Below are 25,845 nucleotides of genomic sequence, written 5' to 3'. Positions count from 1 at the left end.
AAAAACCCAACAGCTTGCTCTTGAGTCACACAGCACCCAAGGGAACAAGCCCACCCCTGCCCCAACACCCACCCAGCACAGGAGGGATTCACACCCTTCACCAGCAGCGGTGGAGGAGAACCCACCCGCCTCCAAGGCCTTTTGGAGGCCCAGCAGCTCCCCCACCCCTTCCAGCCCAAGCTGCAAAAACCCGACACACGGCACCGTAGAGATATAGATATATTTGTGGCAATGTTGCATATTTAAGACAACTTTACATCACGTCTCGGACACAGAGTTTTGGCGTCATCGCCCCCCCAGCCCCGCGGTGCCCTGCCAGGCAGCGGGCACAGGAGAGATGGGATGGGGCACCAGCAGGTACCTGCCCTCACGCGCCAACGCCTCCATCCATCTCCCTTCGGCCTGAGGAAGGAACACCACTTCAACAACACGCCTCTTGCGGCACCAGCATCCTTAAACCGTGAGCCCTGTCAGGCGGGGGGAGCTGCGGGTGCCGGCAGAAGGTGACGATGGCACAGATCTTTGGAGTTGGCAAAGCCCGGCAGGCTCCTGCAGGCCCTGCGGGCTCCCGGTCGTCCCCAGCAGGCTGAAGGAGTTCCCGCTGCGGTCCCGCACGGAGCACATGAAGCCTCTTCACTGTGTGAAAACCAAACCCAGACTTCTCCGTGAAGCATCAGTCTTCGAGAAAGGAATGTCACAGGCAGCCCCCAAGCCTGGGAGGAGGGCGAGGAAAGGGGATGCTCCGCTGCACCCCTTCCCCAGAGGAGGCAGTGTCTCTTCCCTCCAGAGGAGGGGGAAGCAGAAGCAGCAGAGAGTGAATGGAACTAGCTGGACCTCATCTTGCCTCTTTGCTTTTTGGCTAGGGAAGCACAGCAGATCCCGAGAGCTTCTGCCAACTCAGAAGAAGAGGCCAAGGCAAGGGGCCGTGGCACAGGGCAGCCCTCCGGGCGCAGCAAGCTGCAGTCTCATCCGCAGCGAAACATCAGCCCCGGGGATGGCGTTTTGGCAGGGGACCGAGGCGTCCCTTTGCTGAAGCGGAGATGGAGGTGGTGGCATCTACAGCGGCTCGCTGGACCTGAAGCGTGAATTGAGCGCTCTCCCCGCTCGCCGTCGCACGCCAGCACCTCCAAACGTTTGGCACAGTTGGGCAGCTGCCTCCGAGGGCAGGCAGCACCCCACGACCGACCCTGCCCCGGGGCGGGAGGGTGCGGTTCCCCAGCAGGGCACGGGGAAACAGCAAAATAATAACAACAATACTACTAATAAAAAAAAAAAAAATGTAAACAACCCAGCACCCTGTCCTGTAGCGCCAGGACACGCAAGAGAACAAGGGATGTTACAGTCTATGGGGAGATGGAGACACAAGGACTTCCCGGCCAACACGGGGTCTCGTCTCTCTATTGCACTTTGCATCATATATATTTCTATATATATATATTTATAAAAATACAAACTAAAGGGCTGGGATGGAGGGGATGAGATGCAAACCCCGGGCCAGCAGCAGCTCCATGCACATGGCAGGCTTCAACCCTTTCTTCTTCTGCCTGTTCCCAGAGCCCCCTACCAGCCCTCCCAGGGGGGCAGCCAGCAGCACAGGGCCTGATCCTGCAGGGATCCAGCCCGGGGCTGGGCAGGGTGCTGAGCTGGTCCAAAGCCTGCCCATCCGCCAGCCTTCCCTCTGCTGTCACCCCTCCCCGAGGCTCTGAGGCCTGCAGTAACAAACACGCAGCTCTCCCCAGCCGCCAGAGCCATCCGTGCCCCCGGCACGCTCTCCCTGGCCAGCGAGTGCCTGTTCCTGGGGGAGGTGGGCAAGACCCACCTCACACCTCCCCCTCCACCCAAAATATCCCACGGGAGAAGGTTTTCCCCCTGCCTTGAGGTTCCTGTTCTCTCTTCCTCGAGTGACTATGGTGCAAATGGCACGGGGTGACGTAGTCTGAAGACCTGCCCCACGCCAGTGACGGAGGATGCTCCTCGCTCCCAAGGCCGCCCCCCCAGCTGCTCCTGCTACCTCAGCCGCCCGTCAGCTTTGACGGGCCCCAGTTCCGATTTGGGGTCCGGGGAGAGGGAGCTCCAGGAGGTTTTGCTGCAGGTCTCCAGGGAGGTGCAAGCAGAGGAGCTGCCGCTGCAGATGTCCGCCACAGACCAGAAGGTGCCAATGGCACTGTCTGCCCAGTCCTCCAGTGCCTTGCCCGTCAGCTGCGCCTTCCGCACCGCGTCCTCCACTGCCACCTCAGAGTGTGGCAGGTTGAGGATCCCCCCCAGGCCCTGGAAGCTCTGCTCCGTGTACTCGTTGCGGGGAGGCCCGCCGTGCAGCCAGTTGCTGTCATCTGGGCAGGGCAGGGAGAGAAGAGAGATCAGCGGTGCAGCAACACCCCAGCACCCTGCCCTCCCTGCTGCCACCCGCCCAGCAGGGCTCAGCACCCCGTCCCTTCTTAACCCCAGCCCTCCTCCAGCCCAAGGTGCTGCTGCAGGACCTAGGGACGGATCTGACCCACAAACAGGCTCTCCCCAGCTGCCCGGTTTGAGGACTCGCACAGGCAACAGGACGCCAGCGGGAAGGATGACTCCTGCCTTGTCACCAGCTACAGCCCAGAGAGGCCAACGCCTGGGGGTGCACCCGCAGGGAGCCCTCAACCCAGCCCCAAAGTCCAGAGCAGCCTCACCTTTCCTGAGAGGCTGCTTGCGGTTGAAGGTCTGGGGCACCACCAGGAACTGGTTCTCCCCCAGTGGCTCCCAAAACTGGAGGAGGCGGATGGTCCAGACGCCGGGGCGCAGGGGCCGATTGAGGGGGGGCTTGTACTGGGTGAACTCTGCCTCAGCATCCACCGTGATGTCGTAGGAGGCAGCGATGACATAGGTGGGGTCGATCCACACCACGGTGGCTGTCAGGTTGGGGCCCCGCGACCACTTCTGCATGGCCACTGGCTCATCAAAAGGCCCCATCAAGCCTCCAAAATTGCGGAAGAGCCTTTCCTTGGGGTCCCACTCCGTGCCCACCTGGGGGAATGGGAGGCACAAGCAGTGGGGTGCTGGCCAGGGAGATGCCATCAGCTCAGGTTTTGTAATTCACCTCCCTGAACCAGGGAAGGCATAAACTTCGGAGCCTGAAGCAATCCATGCCCCACCCTACACGGCTCTCCTGCCTGCCTGCACCATGCCAGTGCAAATCCAGCTGTGTGGTACCTTCTGCAGCTGCAGGCATTGGGCGCCACAGCCTCAGCTCTGCCCTGAAAGATCCCCTTCAGGCCCTTTCCCCACTGATCAGTTCCACACCCCACACAGAAGCCCCGCTCCTGGAAGTGGGCGTTGTGAGGGCAACTCTCCCCATTTACCTCAAGGTTTTGTAAGCGGTTTGCCTGCCCGCCATGACCCGCCAGCTTCAGAGCTCCTTGGGGCATCATCCACATCTCCAGGGACTCTGCCTGCCCAGTCGCCAAATTCTGCACTTCCTGCATCACCAGGTAACCCTGGAAACGGTCGTCATAGAAATATAAGTGCACGCTGGATGGGAAGCCCCGGGGCTCAAATCTGGAGAGAGACACACAGACGGAGAGGTTGCACAGAGCATCAGCATCCTCCCAGCATGAGATGCAGGCCACCACTCGGAGCCTGGCTCAAGCCCATAGCAAATACCCCACCTGCAGAGCTTGTCAGCCTTCCCTGCCGGCGTGGCTGCGGCTTTGCGGAGCCCCAGCCTGGAGAAGGCCGTGTAGAAGGTGAGAGTGACGTCGCTGAGGCCGCTGAGCCCATCAACTCGGTCATAGACGTTCTCCCAGTACGCCTTCAGGGCCGGCGTGTTGGGGGGGTAGCTGCCATAGAGATGCGTGTCCAGGATCTCCAGCACCTCCTGATTCACCGTTGACTCAAACTTGCGGGCAAAGAAGGTGGGTCTGGAGAGTTGCTGGAAGAGCACAGGCATTTCTAACAGTGTCGGTGCAGCCCCTCTGCCCTCCCACGTGAGCGGGGCAGCCAGGAGGGAGACAGGCCAGAAAGAAACATGCTGGGACCCATCCTGTCCCCTTTGAGGGCACAGGCTAAGGAGCAGCAAAGTACTGCCAGCATCTACGTGGGATCCTCTATGGCAGGATCAGTGGGAGCATGCAGTACACTTCCTGGTAATGCAGATGGGTTCCCATCTCTCCCACTGCCTCCCCCCTTCTGTGCTCAGAAGCAGCCATGTGTCATCAAGCTCCTTTGCTGCAATCTCTGCATTCAGATGGGCTCCCACCCTGCAGAGCCGCTGCGGAGCCCTGTACAAGGCCTGGCTACGTGGCACAGCTCGCAGGATCAGGGCCCTGCACCACAGGACTGCTCGAAAATCCTGCTAACTTCTCTTTTCAGGGCTGGGTGTATCTCCCCCAAACCTCCCCCGTTCAGTCTGTGTCCCTACTCACTGAGAGCACGAGAGACAGGTTGTCACAAGTTGTGTTTTGTCCTGCCAAAGAGGACAGCACTCTGGAGTGGTTCTACCGAAAAGGTATTTGCCCCAGGTGACAGGTCTTCAGGGAAAGAGCAGGAATATGGGAGAGGAGGTCTGGGAAGAGGAGCAGGATTGCAAGCAAAAGCTTGGCTGCTGAGCAGAACAGTCAGCATAATCCCACCACCCGAGCATTTACAGACACGTCTATGCTGAGCCCCATGGCGGCTGTGGAGCCAACGCTACTCCTGCCCCTCGTGGGGCTGGGGTGAGGCTCATGTGGGCGTGCACAGCAGCTGGCATCGCACCCAGGGCTGCAGCCGCAGGGGAGCTCAGAGGGGAGAGAGACAGGAGGAGGAGGAGAAAGGAGGATCTTTTTCACCTGTAGCCGGAGGAAGTCCTGGGGTTTGAAGTCATTTGGGGAGCACCCGCACCAGTCGACTATGTGTTTATATTGGCACTTACAGCCCAGCTTCCGGTTCCAGTTGGTCACTCGGAGGTTGTTATCGACCAGTGTCTCACAGGCGTGACTGTTCTCCAGGACCGTGTGGAAGAAGGACTGGGCATGGCAGAAGGGACAGGAGACCCCGTGGGGATGGAGGACAAATGGTTAAAGGAGACACACCCACCCCCCCAACTCACGGAGGAACAGGACAGGCTTCGACAGCTCCCAAACAGAAACCTCTCCCTTCTCCCAGCACAGGACAAGGCTTAAGGGATGAGACTGTGCACCCACATGCGCCCTTACGTGGCCCGAAGAGGTGTCTGGCCCTAAAGCAGGGTTGAGTATGAACATGACCCTTGGCCTATCTGCTCCTCTCTCCCTTCTTTCATACCCAGGTCTGGACAAAAGGGAGGTGCAAAGCTGCCTGCACAAAGCGGTGCCCTTCATGGATACCCAGAGCAGGGATGAAGTGGGACAGAGATGTTAAGTACAGCCAGAAGAAAATCCAGCCCGTGCCCTGCAGGCAGCACCCACCTCGGCTGGCAGGAGCGTGTAGGTGTAGAACTGGCGCAGCTGGGACACCAGCTGGTCCTCGGCATAGACCACATACTCCACAAAGCTGCGCGTCAGAGAGAACCAGTCGGAGCCCCCATCCACCACGATGCCCTCGGGGATGTGGCGCTCACCCAGGCGCCACATGTGGGAGTCACACTCGTGGAACAGGCGGTCCAGGCCCTGCTTCTTGATAAACCTGGGCACAGGGACAAGGATGAGGGGTTTGGGGTGTCATCCACTTTGCTGGGTGCAGCTACATCCAGAACATTCCCCCCCTGCCCCAACTGTTTCAGTTTTTTTCTGAAATCCCGCCTTTTTCTGTCCCTCCAGCTCAGCGCTGCCTCTTGCTGGGATTACCTGGCATTGTCTCGGCCATGAGACTTCAGGAAGTTCTTATCTCGGTATTTGGACAGGAACATCACCAGCTCCTCATTGGTCCTGAGGTGCAAATTAGAAAGCATTAACAGCCCCTGGGGTAAAGCAGCCCAGTAAACTTTCACTCTGCAAGAGCCACCAGACGAAAAGAGCCTAAGGCTGCTTGGCAGGTGCTGACTCAAACCCTGGTCCTATCGCTGAGGAGATACAGCTGTGGCCTTTCTGTTGTCTGGCGCCTCAGAGGCGCATTCCCCTGCAACACCCAGACCACAGGAAAAAAACAGCCTCCGTGGTACTGGCTGGGCTCCTCTGCAGAGACAGTCTGGCCTCAGAGCATCATCACCAGCACCTGGGTACAACCTCCAACCCCACCTTCCCTCAGCTCCCTGCCCCTCCCAAGGCTGCTGCAGCATCACGCAGCCCATACACCTCCACTGTCCTCCCCAGCCCCAGCCAGCTCCTCACCTTGTGGGGTAGTCAGTAGCGCTCAGGTTGATGAAAAAGTCCCAGGGCCACTCAGCCAGTTCCAGCAGGTCCTTCATGCTACGCAGGTACATCTTCAGCAGGCTGGCACCTCCCCAGATGGTCACCATGCGCCAGGGCGTCACGCGGATGTTGGGGTAGTGCCGGGCCAGCTCCACCGCCTCGCGATGGAGGTAGTTGGAGCGCTGCCAGGGAACACAGCTCACGGTCAGCAGTGAGCTCGTATTCCCAGCACCTCCTTGCCGCCAGCCCGGGGTCAGCCCTTACAGCAGCCTCCGCAGGGAGGAAAGCAGCAAGACAAGACTGTTCTGGGCAGGAGGGATAGATCCTGCTTTCCTGGGGTTGCAGAAATAGAGGTGGGATGGTCACAGCTCCACTGGCAACGAGGACAAGCCCTACCCAGCCACTTCCTCCAGCACGGTGGATGCTGTGTTTCCACTCCCCAGCTCTGCACACTGTCCCGGTGACCAATCCCAGCACTGCTAGCATCTCCCTTCCCCTCATCCCTCCTGCATACCTTGTCGACATGGATGTAGAAGAAGTGCTGCTGGTGGTACACAGCCTTGATGAGCCGCTTCAGCTGGCGAATGGCCCTGCCATGCACAACCAGCATGTAGGCGATGCGCACGGGCTTGCTCGGGGGTGCCTGCTGCAGCCGGCTCTCATCCCACTGGATGACAGGGCTGACCTTGCCTGCGTGGGAAGGGAGAGGGCTGTTAGCCTCCCCTGGCCTTGGCACCCACTGCCCCACCACCCAGAGCTCCTGATAAACCAGGGAGACCTGAGCAAGGGGGAGACAGCAGGGAAGAGCTCAGCCTCAGGCAAACCCTGTCACGCTGCAGTGCCAGGGCATGGTGGCAGACGCAGCCCCTTGCGTTGAATTGACAGGGCTGCATTGGGAAAGGGGGAGGGGGGAGCATCCCTCAAAACAGCACATGCAGCTGGGACCTGGCTCTGACCTCTGCAAGCACCACAGGCTGGGATGAACAACCCAGCTTAAGGAGGCTGGCGCAGCTTTGATTGGATTACAGAGGCAGCAGTAATCTGGGAATCAGTGACAGACTGATGCTGCTTTTCGCCAGGTGAGACAGTTTGGTGACATAAGGAAGGTGGCCCACGCGCCTGGCTGGGATGTTGCCGATGCCCGGGGGTGACCAGGAGCACCCCAGCAGGACTCACCCGAGAGCTGGCAGTGGCGAGGCACAGACTGGGGCATGAGGCTGCCGGCCCGGTGCAGGCACACCACGTTGGCGATCTCCTGTTGGCACTGCTTGCTGCTGGCCCGGGCCAGTGCCGAGAGCGCATCTTTGCCCGTGATTTCGCACTTGGGGGTGAAGCTGTTCTCAGTGGGCTGGGGAGCCCCCTCCACACTGCCCGTGTCTCCCTGCTGGAAGACAGCCAGCTGGGCCTCCCCGCGCGGCTCCGTCAGGTTCCTCCGGTTGGAGGAGTCCGGTGCGACCGGCAGCCTCCGGCCCGGTTTGTGTCTTGCCGTGACAGCTCTCACCACCTTGGACACCAGCGCCCCGGGGCTGTCCGGCCGTCCCCGCCATCGCCCGTGCTTCCGGCTGGTGCTGCCCCGGCGCCCGGCAGAGCTGTCCGAGTCCTTGGAGCCGTCACTGCTCTCAGGCAACCTGGCTTTTTTCTGCCGCTCCTGTTTCAGTTCCAGGTGGATGCAGAATAGAGGACAGACAGCATTAACTCAGACCTGCTTTCCCCCGGCCCTGCCAATGTGCTCCCCAGAACATCCCTGTCCCCAGCACTCAGTGCTCCCAGTCCATGCAGCAACACACGAGGTGCTCCAGGAGCATCCACCATGCAGCAAAGGATTCCATTACACCACCCCTCTGCCACCTAAAACCCCAGGCTGAGACCCCACAGCACCTCCTTGCACAGTCCTATGCCCCCCTCAGGGGACACCCCTCTATACGCCAGCAAGGGAGACCCCGACCCACAGACCCTGTGGTCACAGCACCCCAGATGCACAAAGAGGGTCTTGCTCTCTGCTGTCAGGCTCACCACAAGACTAAACAGCCAAGGTCAGTTGTGTCTGCACCAGCCACCCTCTGGGGTCCTGCCTGGGCAGGGACATCCCGGACTGCTGCTCTGGCTGGCTGTGGTTATTTTACTGGGAAGCAAACGGACCAGTTCCGCCCTGCCAAGATCTCACTGTGAGCCCAAACCCAGCACATCTGTCTGGGAGCCAGGGTCCCAGGCAGCCACCGCTGCACACTCTGGGGCTAAAATCACTGGAGAGGCATCAAACGAGCCCATGGTCCCTTCCCTGGGCCCCGGCTCCCTGCGCTGGGGCAGTCACTGCGATTGCCAGGTTCTCTAGAAATCCCTTTAACAAACTCTCCCACCGAGCCAAGCTGATGTGTAAAAGGAACAGTTAATTACGCTTCATTACCTGCGCCAGGCTGGCTGATGAGCAGAGTCAGCCTTGGGGAAAGCAGAGAGTTGGGAAGTTTGGATGCCCATGAGAGCCATGCCCATTGGAAAGCACTCTCCCAGCAAGTTGTGCCCATGGGCTGGGGCCGTACACCCCCAGCCCATTGCAGGTGCTCCCAGCAGGCAGGCAGGAGGCAGCTGCTTGCTCCAGCCAGGCCTCCCAGGGCTATCTCACAACCTCCTCAAAACCCTGCCTGCCCAGCCACTGCGCTAGGCACCATGGGAGGCAGCAAGCGTATCAGGGGCTACTCCTGGGCAGCAGCACCTTCTGAGGATGGGCAGATGCCTCACAAGGACAGCAGGACCAAAACAGCCCCCTGCACAAGCCCCCACTGTGGGCACAGCTGCTGGGAAGGTCACGGCCAGGAGAAACCACACCATACAAAGGCTGGAAAAAGCATCTGGCAAGATCTGCCTGCTCTGGCATCCCTGAACTACCCATGCTGTCGCAGCATAGCCTGCAAACCATGGCAATTCAGGAAGGGGCCATGCCACTGCTTAACTTCTGAGGGGCTGGCGTCAGCAAGGATCAGCCGGGCCCCCTTCCGCCCAGACGGGCATCGCAGGCGGCCCGAGACAGGCGGTGAGCCGTTCATTAGTTACCATGCAGCACCATCTGTTCAAGAGTTATAAGCCCGTTTTCTCTGCCGAGCATCACAGGAGAGAGGAGTCAGGAGGCAACAAGCAAAAAGAGAGTTTTTTCCTTGGGCTCAACCCTGTTCCTGCAGGAAGGGACCCACTGCCCCTGTTCACACCCTCCACTCCCCAACACACCTGGCTCTGGGGACATCCACCACGCGATGCCCACCCTCGGTTACATTCCCGCTGTCCCCCTGGAAGGAGCCCAGTTCCCAGTTCGCAAGCATGCCCAGCTGCCTTCCCCAGTAGGGAAGTCATTAGAAGCATCACCAGCCCTCTGGAGCTGCCAGCTAACGAACTCAATGGCTTCTAATTATTGCAGCACAACAGAAGCGATCCCTCCACCCCAGGCTGGCAGGGAACGACTCCAGACACATTGCTCTGCTTTATTTAAGGCTAATGCACAGGACTTTAGGGGATGCTCCTCGTTCCCCTCCTCCCGACACACACAGATGACTCCAGGCACCAGTCAGAGGTCACTTCTCCCATCCTCCCACCCCCAATGTGACACTGCTGTCCCCACAGTGCCATGGAGCTGTGGGTCAGGTATCTACCTGCACCCTATCCGACTGTGCCAACATCTCCAAGCTCTGCCATTGTGAGGAGCAGAGCTAATAGCACCTGGTGTCCTGCAGGATTCCCCCTCTGATCCATCGACTCCCGTGTCTGCCACATACAAGCACTCATCAGGCAAAACCGGTGCCAAAAAGTTCCAAAGTCACCAGAGGAATCCAGATGCTTGATTGCCAATTGCAGCAGCAGACCCTTAAACCTCACAATTAAAATGGCTGGAGACAGCCCCTAAAAACAAGCTCTTTGGGGGGAAAAAATAAAAATCAAGGAATCTCAGCAAAACTAGAAGAGAAGATATTTCATAGGAATATTTCTTTGGCAGCCGCAGGACATGGAGGACACCAACACACAGGCCCCAGAGAGGTGCTGCCTCCTACCTGGAAAGAGGAAGATGGGAGGTGAAGCAGGGGAAGATGTGGCTGAGCTAAAACACTTCTCCCAAGTGACAGCTCCTCTTCTCCACCCACAAGGATACTTTGCAGTTTGCATCCTCCTGGTGCCAGCTCCACTGCGGACCAAGTGCTCCGGGAAGCTCCTGCACTCGCCCAGGAGCCGTCGGTGTCACCACAATGGAGGCAGGATTGCTCTGGTCCCTCAGGCTCCCACCTTTGTGCGCAGAAAGGCTCATGCTGTCTGCTGCAGGGATGCTGTCAGCAAAGGGTTAGGTATCGATGGGAGCTCATCTCCCACCTGTCAGTCTGGACAGGGATTGTGGTGTTTGATCCCAGTGGAACAAGGTAATTTGGCTTCCTAGAGGTAGGAAGCTCAGTGTTGAGCTGGGCGGATGGAGACTGATCCAACCTCTTTTGGTCTGCATGCCATAAAGCATCTGTTTGGTGAATAAAGGGAGGGACCCTGACATCAGGCTTGCAAAGCAAAGCGACATAATCCAAGCAGCATGGCCCTCTCACGCAGGGCTGGGCTGGTGGCTCCGGTGTGGATGGAGAGTACTCGCAGGGTGGTGAGCGGTCAGTGCTGCTGGTGCCAGATGGGTTACAACCTGCTGTGGTGAAGGGCAAAGATCCTCCCTCAGCCTCTCCTCAGCTCATAAAAGGGAGCCACTTGGGAGGGTGCCTGCCAAGCAGGGGAAACTCTTCCCTCCCCTATGAAGGGAAGAAAAGGAAACCAGCGGGCTTTGAAGAACCAAGCAGGACAGGGAAAGGGGCTGCCACCAGCAGAGATCAGAGTGGCCCTTTCGGGAATACCTGGGCAGTGCAGGCAGCTGCCAAACCAAGGCCCAGGGCTGCAGCACAGCCTCCAAGCGCTGCAGGTGCCCAGGCTGAAGGTGCTGGTCCAGCAGGGAAGGCGAGTTCACCCAACTCCAGACGCTCCATGCCGTTTGTAGGACTCAAGTCTCATTTTTGCTCTCTACGAGTCGCAGCCCGTTCGTGTGGGGACGAGCCAGGTTAGAGCTGTGTCCATTAATGGGAAGAAGCCATTTACTCTGGCAATTAAGAGATCCCAAGGTTCCCCAAATCCTTCCATGCCCGCAAGGTCATGCTCTCCTGGGAGGGTTCCTCCAGCTTTACCAGAAATGCCCCTGGGGAATGGCGGCTCCTCCAGGTCTGGCCAAAATCAGAAGCTGCAGGAGGGCACAGAAACCAAGAGCTTTGCCATTTTGTAGGAAATAAAAGGTTAATTGGACTTTTCCCAGCTTGCTAATGGGTTTGGGCTGTCTGTAAATTTCAGGATGGTTCTTGCCTTCTCCAAAGAGGTTTGTCTGTTCCCAAGCCCTGGAGTCAGGGCTGCTGGTGGCAAACCATCCCCTCTCCAGGCAGAGGGGACTCACGGCCAAGCCTGTCAGCTGCCCAGCCCAGCTCAGTTTTGGGAACAGACCTGGGGAAACCTGGCAAGGACCGAGGCCGTGCAGGACAAGAGGAGAAAAGCAGATGAGCGGTGCAGGACAGTGCAGAGAGGGAAGGAGAAGCCAGGACAGGTGAAGCGATTTGATCATGGTCACAGGAAAGGGGAAGTCGGGCACTCCTGGATGCCAGATCAGTCTGCTCGCAGGCTCCCAGTGCCTCCGGATCACAGGCAACTCTGCTTCTCCACTCCTTGCAGAGTTTATTCCCTGGCTCTGTTTTGGTGGCGGGCAAACAGCAGCACACAAGAATGCTCACAGCCGTTCCTGATGTCCCAAGAGGAGGCCCGGGGCTGGGAATTAATCCGCTGAGTAGGTAGTCACCTTAGAGACCTTCCCCCCTACAAGGGGCTGCCCAGTTCCCCTTCTCACCTCTTCACTCTAAGGGAAAACTTTCTAGTCCTATGAAAAGACCTGCCGACCACAGGGTTATCCTCCACACCAGGGAGGCACCCGATGATGGGGAGGGGAAGCTCTCAGCCCTCCAGAGATCCCCCACCTCTCACCTCACGGCCACTGGCTTTGCTCTGCCACAGCTACTGTGCTCACCACACACCTGCCCCTGCACAGCTCCCCGCACAATATCCCTACCAAACCTGGCTTCAGCATCACCCTGGGGCTTGTTGGCAGCCTGCAGAAAGTCTCTACAGCCCCTGGAGCACAAGGGTCCTGCACAAGATGAGGGGCTCTGGTGCCACACCAGAATTCACCGAGGAAGCCCATACAGGGACTCTCAGCCCTTCCCCAGTGCTCTCGGAGAAAGCAGCATCAGCCACCGGTCCAGCCAGATGCAGCAGGCCTGGACATGGTCCAGACAGCTCACAACAAATAAATAACTTCAAATAAGCAACCCAGAGGTGAAGAGCTCTGTTTGAAGATGGCAGCAGCATTCTCCAGAGGCCTGGTCCTCCTCGACACCAATTCCATGTCTGCCTTTGCGCAAACACCTTCGCCAGCCCATGCCTCAGTTTCCCCACATGTAAAAAACAGGTGACACCTTTTGCCTTAGCAGAGTGTTCTGGTATGAAGACAACAGGTGACTGCAAAGGTCCTTGTACCCTCGCACTTCTCAGGGACATCCCTGATCGGTCCAGCCAAACAAGCTGCCGCAAACTTCCTGAGCTGCTGTGTGTGCTCTCCCCAGCCCTCTGAATCACTGCCTGTTTTCATATTTCTCTGGCTCAAGTATCACCAGGCCTAGCTTCCCACAAGGTCTCCCAAACCAGAGAGAAGTGCGAGACCCCCAGTGACCTTCCATGCTCCCCCCCATGACAGACCCCAACAGACACCCCACGGGCCATAGGGTCCCCTTCTCAGGTGCCGCAACCCCACGCTGCTGCAGCAGGAGCCCCTTCACAGCCCACGGCCTGCTGCCTGCCCCACAGCGGCCTGTGGGATGCCCACCCACCCCAGGGACCCCGCCAGCCCCACAGAGACACCCTGGGGGGAGGGGGCCACCCCCTTGACATCCCCTCCCAGCTCCAGAGCAAGGGATCACACCATCCCTCCCCCCCCGAGCACGGCCCTCCCAAGACCCTCCCCCTTCGAGACCCCCCTCCCAGCGCACAACACCCTCCTACGACCACCCCCCCGGGCCTCCCACCCACCTCAAGCCCCTCACGGCCTCCCCCGTCCCCCCCACCCCCCTTATCACCCCTCCAGCCCCCTCAATCCCCTTTTCGATCCCCTTCCCCCCTTATCGCCCCCCCAGACCCCTCAGCACCTCCCTGCCCTGCTCAGCACCCCCCAGACCCCCCGCCCCCTTATCTCCCCCCTACCCGCCTCAGCGCCCCCCCCAGCTCCCCCTCACAGTCCCCTTATCGCCCCCAGCCCCCCCCACCTCCCCCAGCCCGCCCGTCCCCTCAGCGCCCCCTCAGCCCCCGCCGGCAGGCCCCGGGCCGCCGCTCCGCCCCGCTCCGGCCTCCCCCGCGGCGCACCTCTGCCGGGCCCTCCTCGTCGAGGCCGACGGAGGTCCAGAGGACGAAGCCCTGGAGCAAGAGGATGGCGAGCGCCGTGGCCAGCGCCAGCCGGTACCGCCGCGCCAGCTTCCGCGCCCGCCCGCTGGCCACCATGGTCAGGGCCGCTGCGCCGCGGCAGGGCGGGCTGCGCCGGCGCGCGCCTCCCGGGGCGGGGCGGGGCGGGGGCGCGGGGCGCGCGCGCGCCCTGCGTGCGCGGCTCTGCGGGTGTCCGCGCGTGTCCGCGCGAGCGTTCCCGCGTGCGGCTGCGGGCGGGGCGTGCGTGTGGTGGTGCATCACGTGCACGCGAGGCGTGCGGGTGGTGGCGCGGGGTGTGTGGGTGGTGGCGCGCCGCGTGCTAGCGGGGTGTGCGTGTGGTTGTGCATTGCGTGCACCCGCGGTGTGCGGGTAGTTGTGCGGGGTGGTTGTGTGGTTGTGCATCGCGTGCAAGCAGGGTGTGCGTGTGGTTGTGCATCGCAGTTGAGTGGGCTGTGCGTGTGGCAGTGCATGGCGTGCCAGCAGGGTGTGCATGTAGTTGCGCATTCCGTGCAAGCAGGGTGTCCATGTGGTTGTGCATCGTGCTAGTGCATTGCGTGTAAATGGGGTGTGCGTATGGTTGTGCATCATGTGCAAGCAGGGTGTGCGTGTGGTTGCGTGTTGCATGCAAATGGGGTGTGTACGTGCTTGTGCATTGTGTATGAATGGGGTGTGCGTGTGGCTGTGTGTCATGCAGAAACAGGATGTGCTTGCGGTTGTATGTTGTGTGCGTGTGGTTGGGTGGGGTCTGTGTCACGTGCAGGCAGGGTGTGCATGTGGTTGTGCCTTGCATGCAAGCAGGGTGTGCACATGGTTGTGCGGGGGACGTGTGGTGCATTGCATGTGAGTTGGGAGTGCATGTGGTTGTACATTGTGTGTGAGGGGGGCGAGCGTGTGGTTGTGTGTCGCATACAAGCGGGTGTGCATGTGCTTGTGAGAAGCACAGTGTGGATGGGCTTCTGCCTGTGCGCTCCAGGGTACGTGTGCGCTCATGCGTGCACGCTGGGGTATGTACAGGAACGTGCGCACTGCAGTGCGTGCCTGTCCCTGCTGGGTGTCTGCAAGTGTACACACACTGGTGTGCACACGTGCAGGTATGTGTGCATGCTGGGATGTGCACATACACGTTCACATGTACTGGTGTGTGTAGATGTGCCTCGGGGGTGTGTACACATGCATGTTGTGGGCAGTATGTACATGCACGTGTGTGCACGGGTGTATATATAAGCATGTGCATGCACTGGGGTGTAGGGCTGTGTATGGGCACATGCCTGTGAGCGTAGGGGTGTGTGCACAGGCACATACATGTGCATGGGGGCACCTCCATGTGTGTGAAGGTGCTGGGTGCCTCCCATGCAGGAGCCTGCTCTGTGCCAGCCACGGGTGCCAGGTTCCCCAGTTCCCTTGCAGTCGGTTATGGGGCTGGGCGCAGGTCCCGGTGCCCTTGCTGGGTGCTCACGGCTCTGCTGCTGCCTGCAGGCAGCGTGCAAAGGCCTTGCTCAGCCTCAGGGAGTCCCCCAGCCCCGTGATGCTGCTTGGGGGCTCTCAGCAGTGAGAGGTATTGCCAGCTCCTCCCCACTGGCAGAGAAGACTTTCTGGGTGCCCAGGGGTGAGTGCCAAGTTTGCTGCTGCCCCAGGGCCACTGGGTTGTCAGAGCGAGAGCAGCAGGAAAGGCTTGCATGAAGGTGTGGCACGGCAGGGGCTTCTGCACAAACCCATCCTGCTGCCCAGCTTGCTTTAAGGTAAAAACTCCCACCCCATTCCTGTTTCTGCTGCAGTAAAACCTGGAAAGATTCAAAACCTCTTCCAGGACACCCACCCAGCAACAGCAGCTCCGAGCAAGCTCCCAGGGTGGCTGCAGGCAGCAGAAGTGCCCCAGGATGGAACCCAGGTGCCAGTGGCAGACCCTTGCCACAGCTTTGCCAGCTGCCCCCCGCCTTCCTCCCGTAAAAGCAGCTGTGGAGGAAGTATTTCACCAGGGGAAATGGGAAGCAGCGCCTGGGTGGTGATAGCAGCCCGGAGCTGCAGGAGGGCTGTGCAGCCTGCAGAGCCCCGGTGGGGCTTCCCCTTGTACAAGAGCAATTTAGTCTGCGCCTGTAAAGACAGGGAGCTGCAGGACCGCCTCGGCATCTCCACACTGGCAGGGAAAGGCTCAGCACATGCGACGGTGGGACCTCCCTGCATATAACAAACGGGCAGCCTGCTTCAGAAGGAGCCTTGCATGCCCCATCCCTGGGCAGACTGCAGTGACGGGGCCGGGAGCGAGCGTGGCCACAGCTCTGCCCAGCACTGCTCTCTCATGGGAGCTTTGACCAATCCATAAGTGAGGCTCAAGCCAGAAAATGCATGGCTTGTTAAAAAAGGACAAAAACTTCATCTTCCATCCTCTGCTAGAAGAGGTTTGTTCTTCCCTGTGTTATTTCCCCATTCAAGCTTGCCGCCTTGCAAGGCGCAAGAGGCAAATCACAGTTTAACGGTATTTAGAGACTGTTGAGCAAAACCAAGCCAGTTGCTCCCACAGCCTGTCATTCTGCAGCTTGCCAGGTAGCAAGAGCCATTTGGGAAGCAGCTGGACAACTCCAGGGGTGCAAGTGCTGTGCTCCCCCTCACCAGCTTCTCAGCCAGGGTTCCTGCCCCAGCTCATGTCCCTGGGGAAGGGCAAGCAGCAAGCCCCAGGCACATGGGCTTTCTGATGGAGAGAAGGGAGGGAAGAGCTCCAAGAATAGATGGAGGTGCTTCCCAAACCCTGCCCTCCACCCCGGACAAGCAGGAGCAGAAAGCTGGGTGCACCCCTAGTTCACGGTGGAGGGGGGTAAAGCATGTGACTCCAGCCAGCAGGACCCCAGATAATTCCCCTGCCCTGCATTAGACCTGCCACTCATATAACACTCAAGTTCCTACCAGATCACGACCAAACCCATTTATTACAGGAATTATTTAAACTCAATTATTGCACAGCTTCCTTAAAAAAACTACCAGGCAGCAACAACCACACCCGAGCCCCAGCACAGGCTCTTCTACCAGCCCAGAGCCAAACAAAGCCCAAATTGCAGAAGACAAACACCTACCTCCTGCCCAGAGAGCCAAACACCCCAGCCTGGCTGCCCTGGGATTTGTAGCCCTGCAGCTCTGCCTCCTTTGCTCTCCTGCTGCCTGGGGGCATAAAAGCAGGGCTGGCAGCAGCACCCCACCTCCTTAGCGAGGGCTCTGTGCTTGGCTGCTTTCCTGGTCTCCCCTTTCTTAAAAATCTTGCTGTGGCAGGAGTAGAAGAAAAGCATCTTCTCTGCTTGGATTGTCCTGCCTGCTCATCTCTCCTCACGTGCTAACTGGGGGCTGGAGGCCACAGTAATTCATTAATGAGCAAGGCAGTGGAGGATCCCTGAGCTCTGTTCTGCTGGGGCTTGTCTCTCTCCCCAGCTTCACGCAGGCTCCCCATTTCCCCAGGAACCACTTTCCTTTCCAGCAAGGCTCAGTTGCTGCTTCTGACTCTGTCTTCCTGCCCTGGCCAAGGGAAGAATTTCCTCTGCTGCTGAGCCCCCCTGAGTATTAGCAAATTTTGTTATAGAGTATATAGGTGTTCCAGAAGCCATCCCCTTTACGCCTGAATGAGGTACAGGGGGGTCAGTACATGAAATACAGGCATGATGGAGGGAAGGTGGAGAAGGGAGCAGGGCTGTGTGGGACAAGGTGGACATCAGGGAGCATCCCTGCTCGGTGGTGCCCGGCTCCCTCACCCATGAGATTCACTGCTGGGCACACACGACAGCACTAGGAACTGAGCCTGGCTCTGAAAATGAATTTCCACAATACTCCTGTACCCAGCCCACTCCCGCTGTCCCTCCTCGCTCAGGCTCTGCCGTGCAGGTCCCCAAAATAAGCAGCCCAGGGCCGGGATCTGCCTGGAGGCGGTGGTGAAGAAGCAGCTCTTAGTGCTTCCAGAAAAATCACTGTTCCCTTTGGGGAAGGGGTGAGTTACAGGAAGGCTTGTGCGCTGGGTTAGGATATCTCTGTGTTCAGCTGACTCCTGCAGCCACAGCTTGGAAATCGTGATTTTGGGGCAGAGTTGGTTGTGTCACCGAAAACTGGGAATAAAACTCCTTAACACCGAGCTTGTTAAAGAGCAGGTGTGACTATTTGGCGCCGGGTGCATAGGGGACCCTCCCGCCCGGCACACACACCTACTGGAGTCCATTTTTGACGTTTATACATGACAGTTACACCGTGCCTGGCTAATACATAACAGCTGGCCTGACTGAGCATCCTCTTCTTCCACTGCTCTGTATCTTCTTCGCTTAAGTTTAAAACGAATGGTTTTAATTCACTTAAGTTTAAAACTAGTGGTTTTAATTCACTGCTCATGCTCAAAAGCAGTGGGGTGTTAGTCCTTTTGTCCCTCAGTTAGGTCAGGGGTCACAATCTTCCCCTGTGGAATTACTTTCCCCCCAGTTCCTGTGACTCTCACTGGTTTCATTGTTCCATGGCGGTGGCATCCCTCGATCTTCCTCATGGGAGAATGTTTCTGTTATTGGTGTTCAAAGTTTCTCAGCTCATGAACCTTGAATTCCTTTCACAAGTTGGCTCACAGAGTCGTTTGTATTTCTCAGGATGTGGGTTTAGGTTAATAATGGCTCAGGCTGCAAGTTTAACCCTTTAGTTCTTTACAACAGTTGCACAGTGTAAATCAGCATCCCCGCCCCTGACGCCAGCCCGGCTGCACGGAGCTATAGTGCCCGAACTCCCGTGGCAAGGGAAAACTGGTCTCTCCAGGCAAAACCACTTGCATGGGACCCTGTGCATGGAAGAGCTCAGGTTTTCTGCTCCCAGCCCTGCTTCCACCATCAGTCAGCCCTTCAATGCTGAAAGTATAGAGGCTTCACCTGCCTGGTGTTATTTCTGTCTTCCAGGGAGCTGCCCTGAATCACCACTAAGTGCCTTGGTGCTGCAGCGAGGGCTCTAAGAAAGCCATCTAGTTCTTTTTTTAAAGCATGAAAACTACCTCCAGATAGGGCATAATGAGATCCAGTTACCCCCCAAAAATCCAACCGATTCCTCCTCCTGATTCCTTCAGGGAAGGGTGTTATTATTTCCAATAATAAATGTTGGAGCAGGAGGAGCAATATAAGATGTTCTTTTTTTCCTCCTTTCCACATGAAATTTGTGGCAGAAGAAGTTTGGCTGCTTGGGTGTGGAGGGGTTTGCTTTCCCTTTTTTCCCTGCAATGGCTGGAATCTGGGTGGATGCTCAATTTCATTACCAGTTGCAATGACGTTTGTCCGTGCCATCGCTGTTCGTTCCTTGTGTGCGTTCAGCTCCTGACCGAACACAGGAGGAATTTTGCTTCTATAGAAATATAACCTTATACAGGAATAACCTATAGGAATAATCACAATTATTGTACCACAGACATTTACTTCCAGCTGCTTTTGGTTTTGACAGAGCAGGGATGCTCCGCATGGCTTCTCGAATGAAATAGTTACAAAAACACTGAAAAAAAGCTCTGCAGTGGTTGATAAAGTTAATGAATTCTCTCCAAATGAAGCCTTGAAACACACTCGACTCGGCCTCACAAACAGATGCCCACCCCGTGACCTGTTTTTTGGGGGTTGTCACGATGGATGAATTGCCTGGCGCTGGGCAGGAGCAGAGGGAATATGCACAGAGCAGGGCACTGGGGCACCCTGGGGACAAGAGCGCACCCAAAGCACGGCCCCGTGGGATGTCCTGGCGGGGAGCGGTGCCACAGCAGGTTTGTGCTGGAGCAGCGCAGCCCTTGCCCATAAAGATCTGGGTTCCCACACTGCTGGAATCCACCTGGGCGCCAGCAAGGGGCCGGACCCGCTTTCAGGGCAACACTCTGCAATAAACCCTTTAGCGAGGTGGAAGACCGCCACACAAATACGGCTAAATACGGCATTGGATCCCATCAGATTCTCAGTTGCTGTCACTGATAAAGTGATACGGAAGAACGTTCATCTTTACAGAAGAATGTAGTTAGTGGGTGCCAGATAATAAATTATTAGAAAGCAGAGAAGAGCAGGGTCACAGTTACAGCCCGTCCATGTACTCCCAGCTGGGGGGTCCCTGGGGGTGGTGGTGGGGAGAGCAGAAGCAAACCTCCCTGGGGGCTGTGGGACAGGGGGGTCGGGGGAGCCGCTTCCCAGCAGCTGCACAGCAGGGGTGGAAGTACCTGTGCCATCTCCGTTGCACCGAGACCCTAAGGCACTGGATCCTCCAGCCGGGTCCCCCCAGCATTTGCATATAACATTTCTGGCTGTCCTGCTTCCCAGGAGCTGCCAGCTCTGCCTGGCATCGGCATGAAAAAAAATCAGTCTGAGGCGATCAGTGGGTATGGGAGCTTCAGCCTGCATGAATAACGCAGCCAGAGGGGCAAGCGAAGAGGGTGCTGGGTGCAGGGAGCCAGGCAGCCCACCCTCGCCTCCTCCCACCAGGCTCTTCCACACCCTGCCTGGCCGGTCTCTGGCCCGGGCTACCCCAATGCGAGGGGCAGGTTTTTTATTCCCAGCACCATTGCTGTATGGGTGAGGTCTCCAAATGCAGAGGGATGATTTCATCCTCACCCTGCTCTGCACCTCCTGTTCAACCTCACCCTCTTCGAGGTTGCTCCCTGGAAACGTCCAAGCCTACAAGAGCAGCCGCTCCGCTGTCAAGCCAGCTCCTGCCTGAGCGGAAAGCCGGCCTGTGTCCCGCTGGTGCTGCCGGCAGCAGAAGCAGCCCGCGGGGCCGGGTGCCAGCTCATACCCCCTGCGCTGAGCTGCAGGGCTCTCCTGCGGGACGTGGGGCTGACGGCATGTTGATGTAGATCTCCTGCTGCTCCGGTGGGGACTTCTGCACATGGGCATATATAGCCTCTTTTTCCTCTTCCAAATGCTGGGAAAGGAGGGGGATAAACAGAAAACATCCTTCGTGGGGTTGCTGAAACCTCTCTCATCTGTTTTAAGCACCCAGGAGCAGCCGCGGGGACCAGAGAGGGCCTCCACATTATCCAGGGTCATTTGCACCCCAGCTTGGCATGTTCCCTTTGCAGCGCCCTCCCGACCCAGCCAACCCATCCCAGCCAACCCATCCCACTGCCCACACCATTGCCCACCCGCCCCGGCTTCCCACCCCCCACCCCAAGCTCAGCACTGCTTTGCATTCTCCTACCTTATCACTCTGCTTGACCTCTGCATATTCAGTCGTGGTGTTTGCCAAGCGGCAGAAAGCCTCGGCGTTGCTGTACAACTGGCTCTCAGCTGTGCCCGTGCTGTGGTTAATGTCTGCATAGTTCAAGGCATCCGCTTCCTGACATGTGAAGGAGAGTGATGAGCTCTTAACCTACAGCTGCTCCCCTGCCTGCAACCCGGAGGGGTGCAAACATCTCCTGTCCTGCTGCCTTTCCTGATGAGAGCTGAGACTGCTGGAGCACCGGGTGGGGGGGAAATTTAACCTGCAGCAAGGGCTGGCTCAATATTCCCCTAGGGAAATCTTGGAGGGGCTTGGGGAGAAAACTCTCAGCTCAATCCTAAATTCTCTTCCCAGAAATACTCTGCAACAGTCACACAAAAATCCCTGGTTGGGCCTTTCTGTTGGTGATCAGAGCCCAAAGGGTCTCTCCCAGCTTAAAGGGCATGAACGTGGCTGAAAGCAAACGGATCTGGCAGCTCGTTTGCTCAGCTCAGTGTAGAATGTTTCCCCTCCCCTGGTGTGCTCGGAGCACACCATCCCCAGACCTTGTGCAGTTTGCCTTACTGTATGCGACATGCTGCGAGTCCTGTCCATCTCTAGAGCTGCTCCGGAGAGGGCTGTATGAAGCACAGACATTAGTCATGAGTGAAACCAGAGGAAAAAAAAAAAAGTATTAAAAATGGCGCTGCCGCTGTGAATCTCACTGCAAAGCAGGAAGGGAACCTGTTGCTCCATCAAACATCTAAACTGGAGCAGTTCTTCCAATAAAACCAGATCCCACCCTCCAGCTAGTGATGTCCCCTCCTGTCCCTCCCCATCCTTCACACTGGCCTTAAACTTTGCACCAAGCCTAGTGCAAGCCTGGCCTTATACAGCTGAGTGCATCTGGAGAAGCTGATGGTGCCCTGACACACTCAAGCGGGTGCCACGCTGGCAGCATCCACCCCGAGAGCTCCCATTCCCTGCTCACGTGGGGATCAGACCTGTGGGACGGTCCCACCGCTCCCTCAGGGGAAGGAGACCTCCTTGGCAGAGGTCTCAGCGATGGGCCCAGGAACTGGGTGGATCAGGGAGGGAATGGGGAGAAAAAAAGAAATATACAGGAAAAACCAAATATAACAAAAGACGGGCTGTGGTGCAGAAACAGCGTGTGTGTGGCAGCGACAGCTTCGCTTTACCCTTTTTCCTCTTCCTGGACAGCATTACCAAAACGCCAGCAGCAACTGCGAGCAAAAGAAGAACCACTATGATGCCTGGAGTGAGGATGTTCTCGATCACACTGCAGGAAAGAAAGAGTTTCTGTTCTCACACTTTTTGAAGCAGATTAGGGAGGAACCAGCACAGAGCAGGCACGCAGGGAGTGGCCGTGGGTGACGAGGCTTGTCTTGGGAGGAAGAGAAGCAGGCACGGGGATGGTCAGGCTGCAAGCTGGGCATGGAACAAAGCAAACGGAAAACCACAGAAGCAAACGGACGCTTAGGTCTAAGAGCTGCTGCGTCTTTGCTATTTTAAGGATCAGTTCCTGCACCTAGTTTAGCTCCAGTTTGTTGCCCTTGTAATGGGCAACGAGGCAAGGCTGGTGTGCCAGCTACCCTTTGAGGGTCCTGATGGATAGCCCCAGCTTTGCCCACTTCCTACATCATCCCCAAGAGGCAGGAGAGGCGGGAGGAAGCTCTGCCACTCCAGTCTCAGGCTTTGTCAACTTTTTCTGTGAGGCTTCATGTGACTACAAAGCAGAACAGGACTCAGCTCAGCACTTGGGTTTCCCACAAGCAAATGGTTCCTCTGAGTTTTGGGGAAGGAAACAGGGTCAGTGTTGCAGCCAGAAACCACTTCTCGCGTGGTCCTAACCTGCACCTTGCTTAAGCTGCAAGTCAGAGAAGGGACAAGCAGGGCTTTGCCAGGGCCACGCAACCAGGGGCGCTGGTTCCTTCCCATTGGGAGTGGCTGCCTGAGAGGATGAAAAGCTGGTCTCTAAAGGCAAAAGCAGGAGGTCTGAATTCTTAAGGGAGGTGCGAAGAGCCCGGAGGGTTGCAGGGCACCAGCTGCACCAGAGACCTCATGGAAGGAGGTGGCTGCTGCAAGCAGGTGCTGGTACTCACTGTGCAGGGCCAGAGTCCTCATGGAGGCCGTCATCTGAAGGCATTTGGGGAGCTGTCTGTGTGGGGACTACTACCGAGCTAGAGAGATAGGTGTGCTTGGTGAGCTTGTAGTTGAAGGTGCTGACTGGTACTTGGGAGCTGGAAGAAGCTGTAACACGAAGAGAAGAAGCACAGGCAGCCTCCCTGCCTCCACAAGGGAAAATGCTGTGGGTTTTGCAGCAAGTCAGAAGTGACCTATTTACTGTCATGCCAGGAGAAACTGAGTCCCTTCTGCCACATCCAGAGCACGCTCCTCGAGGTGGGACAGCTGTAATCCCCTGCCCCTGCCCAGGAGGAGGACTTTTGCAGTCCCAGTTTCCGCCCCCCCTCAAAACACATGCACATGCAGTGGAGTTCACGCTGCAGGAAGGGGTCTGGGAACCCCGTGCCCAGCCCAGCATCAACGCAGCAGCCCCTTTTAAGTGTCCCACCGCAGGGGCTGCTCCCTGGTGAGGGGACGCAGAGGGACATTCCGTAAGCCCAGGGCCTGGTGCCCACAGGCACTGGCTGCCCCACAGTGGGAAATGGGGCGCGTGGCAGGGGGAGGAAACCCCTGGTGTCATAACATAAAGCAAGGAGAGCAAAGATAGGGCAAGCAGGATCTGAAGAGGGGAAAATGGAGCACGGAGGGCAGGGTGGAGCACCCCAGAAATGGGTGGCTGAAGCTGGGGCACCAAGAAGGGGCTGTGGTGAGAGCCACACACAGGGAACGGGTGAAAGCAGCATCTGCTACAGCAGCAGACTGCCAAACCCTGGTGTCACATCCTGGGGCTGCTGCGCTGGGCCAGGGCAGCCCCTCCTCCAAGCTGCCCCTTGCTGCAGCCCCTACTCCCAGCACCTGGAGGGGACACACCAATGCTAGACCTGGGGATCCACAAGTACTGACCTGGGGACACGATCACCTCCACCTTGGCACTCTCATCACGCTGGAGCACACCCGTTCGCACCCCGCAGAGGTAGGTGCCCGCATCCCCCTCGACCAGGCCCTCCACGGTCACTGTGAACACCCGCTCTGTGCGATTGTCCTGGATGGAGAATCGGTGCCACCGCACTATGGGCTGCCCCGCCGACGTGATGACGATGTCAGTATCACAGGTAGAAACAAGTCCTCCCGGTGTGCACCAGAACTTCGGTTTCATCTCATGGCCATGCCGGTACGTGCAGCTCACCGAGAGGGACCCCCCCAGGAACCCCCACACGGTGCGGGGCCCCCTCACCGCCCAGCAGCCTGCGGAGACACACGGAGATGTGGGAGTGCTGCTACCGCCGCCGACCCCCGCCCCGCCCGTCGGGGCCCCCCCGGAGCCACTCGGGGGCTCCGTCCCGGCCTCACCTGGCAGCAGCACCCAGGCGAGCAGCGGCAGGAGCTGCATGGCCGCTCCCGGAGCCCCGCCGCGCCCGGTTCCCCGCCGCGGGCCCGGCCCTTCCCTGGGGACGCGCCTGCGGCACCGCCCGCCCCGTCGGGGCGGAGCGCCGGGAACCCCGGAGAGAGGAGGCGGAGGCGGGGAGCGGTGTCGGAGAAGTTTTATTGCAACCGGAGGCTGAAGGGCCCGGCGGGTCCCGGTGCTGCCCCCCCCGCCCAGCCGCCCCGGCGGGCCGTGGGGTCCCCGGCGGGGGCTCAGCCACCCCGCAGGGTGACCCAGAGCACGGCCCCGCTCATGGCCAGCAGCGCCAGCACCTGCAGCCCAGCCAGCACCGGGAAGTGGCGGAAGGGGCTGTGGGGCTGCAGCGGAGAGTCTGTCGCTGCGGTGGGTGTCTGGGGGGTGGTCGGAGGGAAGACAGGGGCTGGTGTGAGTGTCGGACTGCAAAGGGCAGGAGGGGACAGATGCAGCGGGTGCCTGCTGGGCTCTGACCCACTCCTGTCCCTCTCCGTCCCCCCACGCCCACGGTACCATCTCCTCCTGCAGCCCGGCCCCAGCCCCCCGACGGGGAGGTCCCTGGTGCTGTGCAGGGGAGGGGGCGTGCAGGGACTGACCTGGGGACACGATCACCTCCACCTCGGCACTCTCATCACGCTGGAGCACACCCGTTCGCACCCCGCAGAGGTAGGTGCCCGCATCCCCCTCGACCAGACCCTCCACGGTCACTGTGAACACCCGCTCTGTGCGATTGTCCTGGATGGAGAATCGGTGCCGCCGCACTATGGGCTGCCCCGCCGACGTGATGACGATGTCAGTATCACAGAAAATACAGCTCTTCCCAGTTTGTACTAGAACTGCTGGCTGAGCCTGAGTGTGCCCAGGTGGCCAAGGAGGCCACCAGCCCCCGGGCTTGTGTCAGCACTGGTGTGGCCAGCAGGAGCAGGGCAGGGATGGGGCCCCTGTGCTCGGCCCTGGGGAGGCCCCACCTCGAATGCTGGGCTCAGGTTTGGGCCCCTCGGGACAAGAAGGGCCTTGAGGGGCTGGAGCGTGTCCAGAGAAGGGCAGCGGGGCTGGGGCAGGGTCTGGAGCACAAGTGTGCTGGGGGGTGGCTGGCGGAGCTGGGGGGGATTAGCCTGGAGAAGGGGAGGCTGAGGGGAGCCCTTCTCGCTCTCTGCAGCTGCCTGAGAGGGGCTGGAGTGAGGGGGGGGTTGGTCTCTTCTCCCAAGTAGCAAGTGATAGGACAAGGGGAAACCGCCTCAAGTTGCATCAGGGGAGGTTTAGATTGGATGTGAAGAAAAATGTCTTCACCACAAGAGTGGTCAGGCCCTGGCACAGGCTGCCCAGAGAGGTGGGGGAGTCACTGTCCCT

General features: G+C 58.7%; 2 protein-coding genes across 5 annotated transcripts; both read right to left on the bottom strand.

The window, feature by feature from the left end:
* Positions 1-205: 205 nt before the first annotated feature.
* On the bottom strand, positions 206-17,083 carry XYLT2 (xylosyltransferase 2). Of its 3 annotated transcripts, none has more exons than XM_075111732.1 (11): positions 16,859-17,083; positions 7,458-7,929; positions 6,796-6,971; positions 6,261-6,463; positions 5,778-5,858; positions 5,400-5,616; positions 4,803-4,979; positions 3,642-3,904; positions 3,336-3,531; positions 2,667-3,000; positions 206-2,330 (listed from the first exon to the last, which is right to left on the bottom strand). In XM_075111732.1, exons 1-11 carry the CDS (start codon positions 17,066-17,068, stop codon positions 2,008-2,010), a joined length of 2,652 nt encoding a protein of 883 aa, XP_074967833.1. In that variant the 5' UTR covers positions 17,069-17,083; the 3' UTR covers positions 206-2,007. The 3 variants fall into 3 exon arrangements, with proteins under 3 accessions (XP_074967833.1, XP_074967834.1, XP_074967835.1); XM_075111733.1 differs by lacking the exon at positions 16,859-17,083 and adding an exon at positions 13,737-13,871; XM_075111734.1 differs by lacking the exon at positions 16,859-17,083 and adding an exon at positions 10,316-10,438.
* Positions 17,084-19,179: 2,096 nt separating this feature from the next.
* On the bottom strand, positions 19,180-25,071 carry LOC142065515 (uncharacterized). 2 transcript variants are annotated; one of them, XM_075111729.1, is made up of 8 exons: positions 24,450-25,071; positions 24,003-24,344; positions 23,078-23,225; positions 22,285-22,403; positions 22,154-22,198; positions 21,540-21,592; positions 20,955-21,092; positions 19,180-20,678 (listed from the first exon to the last, which is right to left on the bottom strand). In XM_075111729.1, exons 1-8 carry the CDS (start codon positions 25,009-25,011, stop codon positions 20,544-20,546), a joined length of 1,542 nt encoding a protein of 513 aa, XP_074967830.1. In that variant the 5' UTR covers positions 25,012-25,071; the 3' UTR covers positions 19,180-20,543. The 2 variants fall into 2 exon arrangements, with proteins under 2 accessions (XP_074967830.1, XP_074967831.1); XM_075111730.1 differs by lacking the exon at positions 22,285-22,403 and having other exon boundaries at positions 22,154-22,254; positions 24,450-25,068.
* Positions 25,072-25,845: the final 774 nt, after the last annotated feature.

Source organism: Phalacrocorax aristotelis, chromosome 16, assembly GCF_949628215.1.
Source record: "Phalacrocorax aristotelis chromosome 16, bGulAri2.1, whole genome shotgun sequence".
NCBI classification, from domain to species: Eukaryota; Metazoa; Chordata; class Aves; order Suliformes; family Phalacrocoracidae; genus Phalacrocorax; species Phalacrocorax aristotelis.
This window is presented reverse-complemented; position numbering and strand designations above follow the sequence as displayed.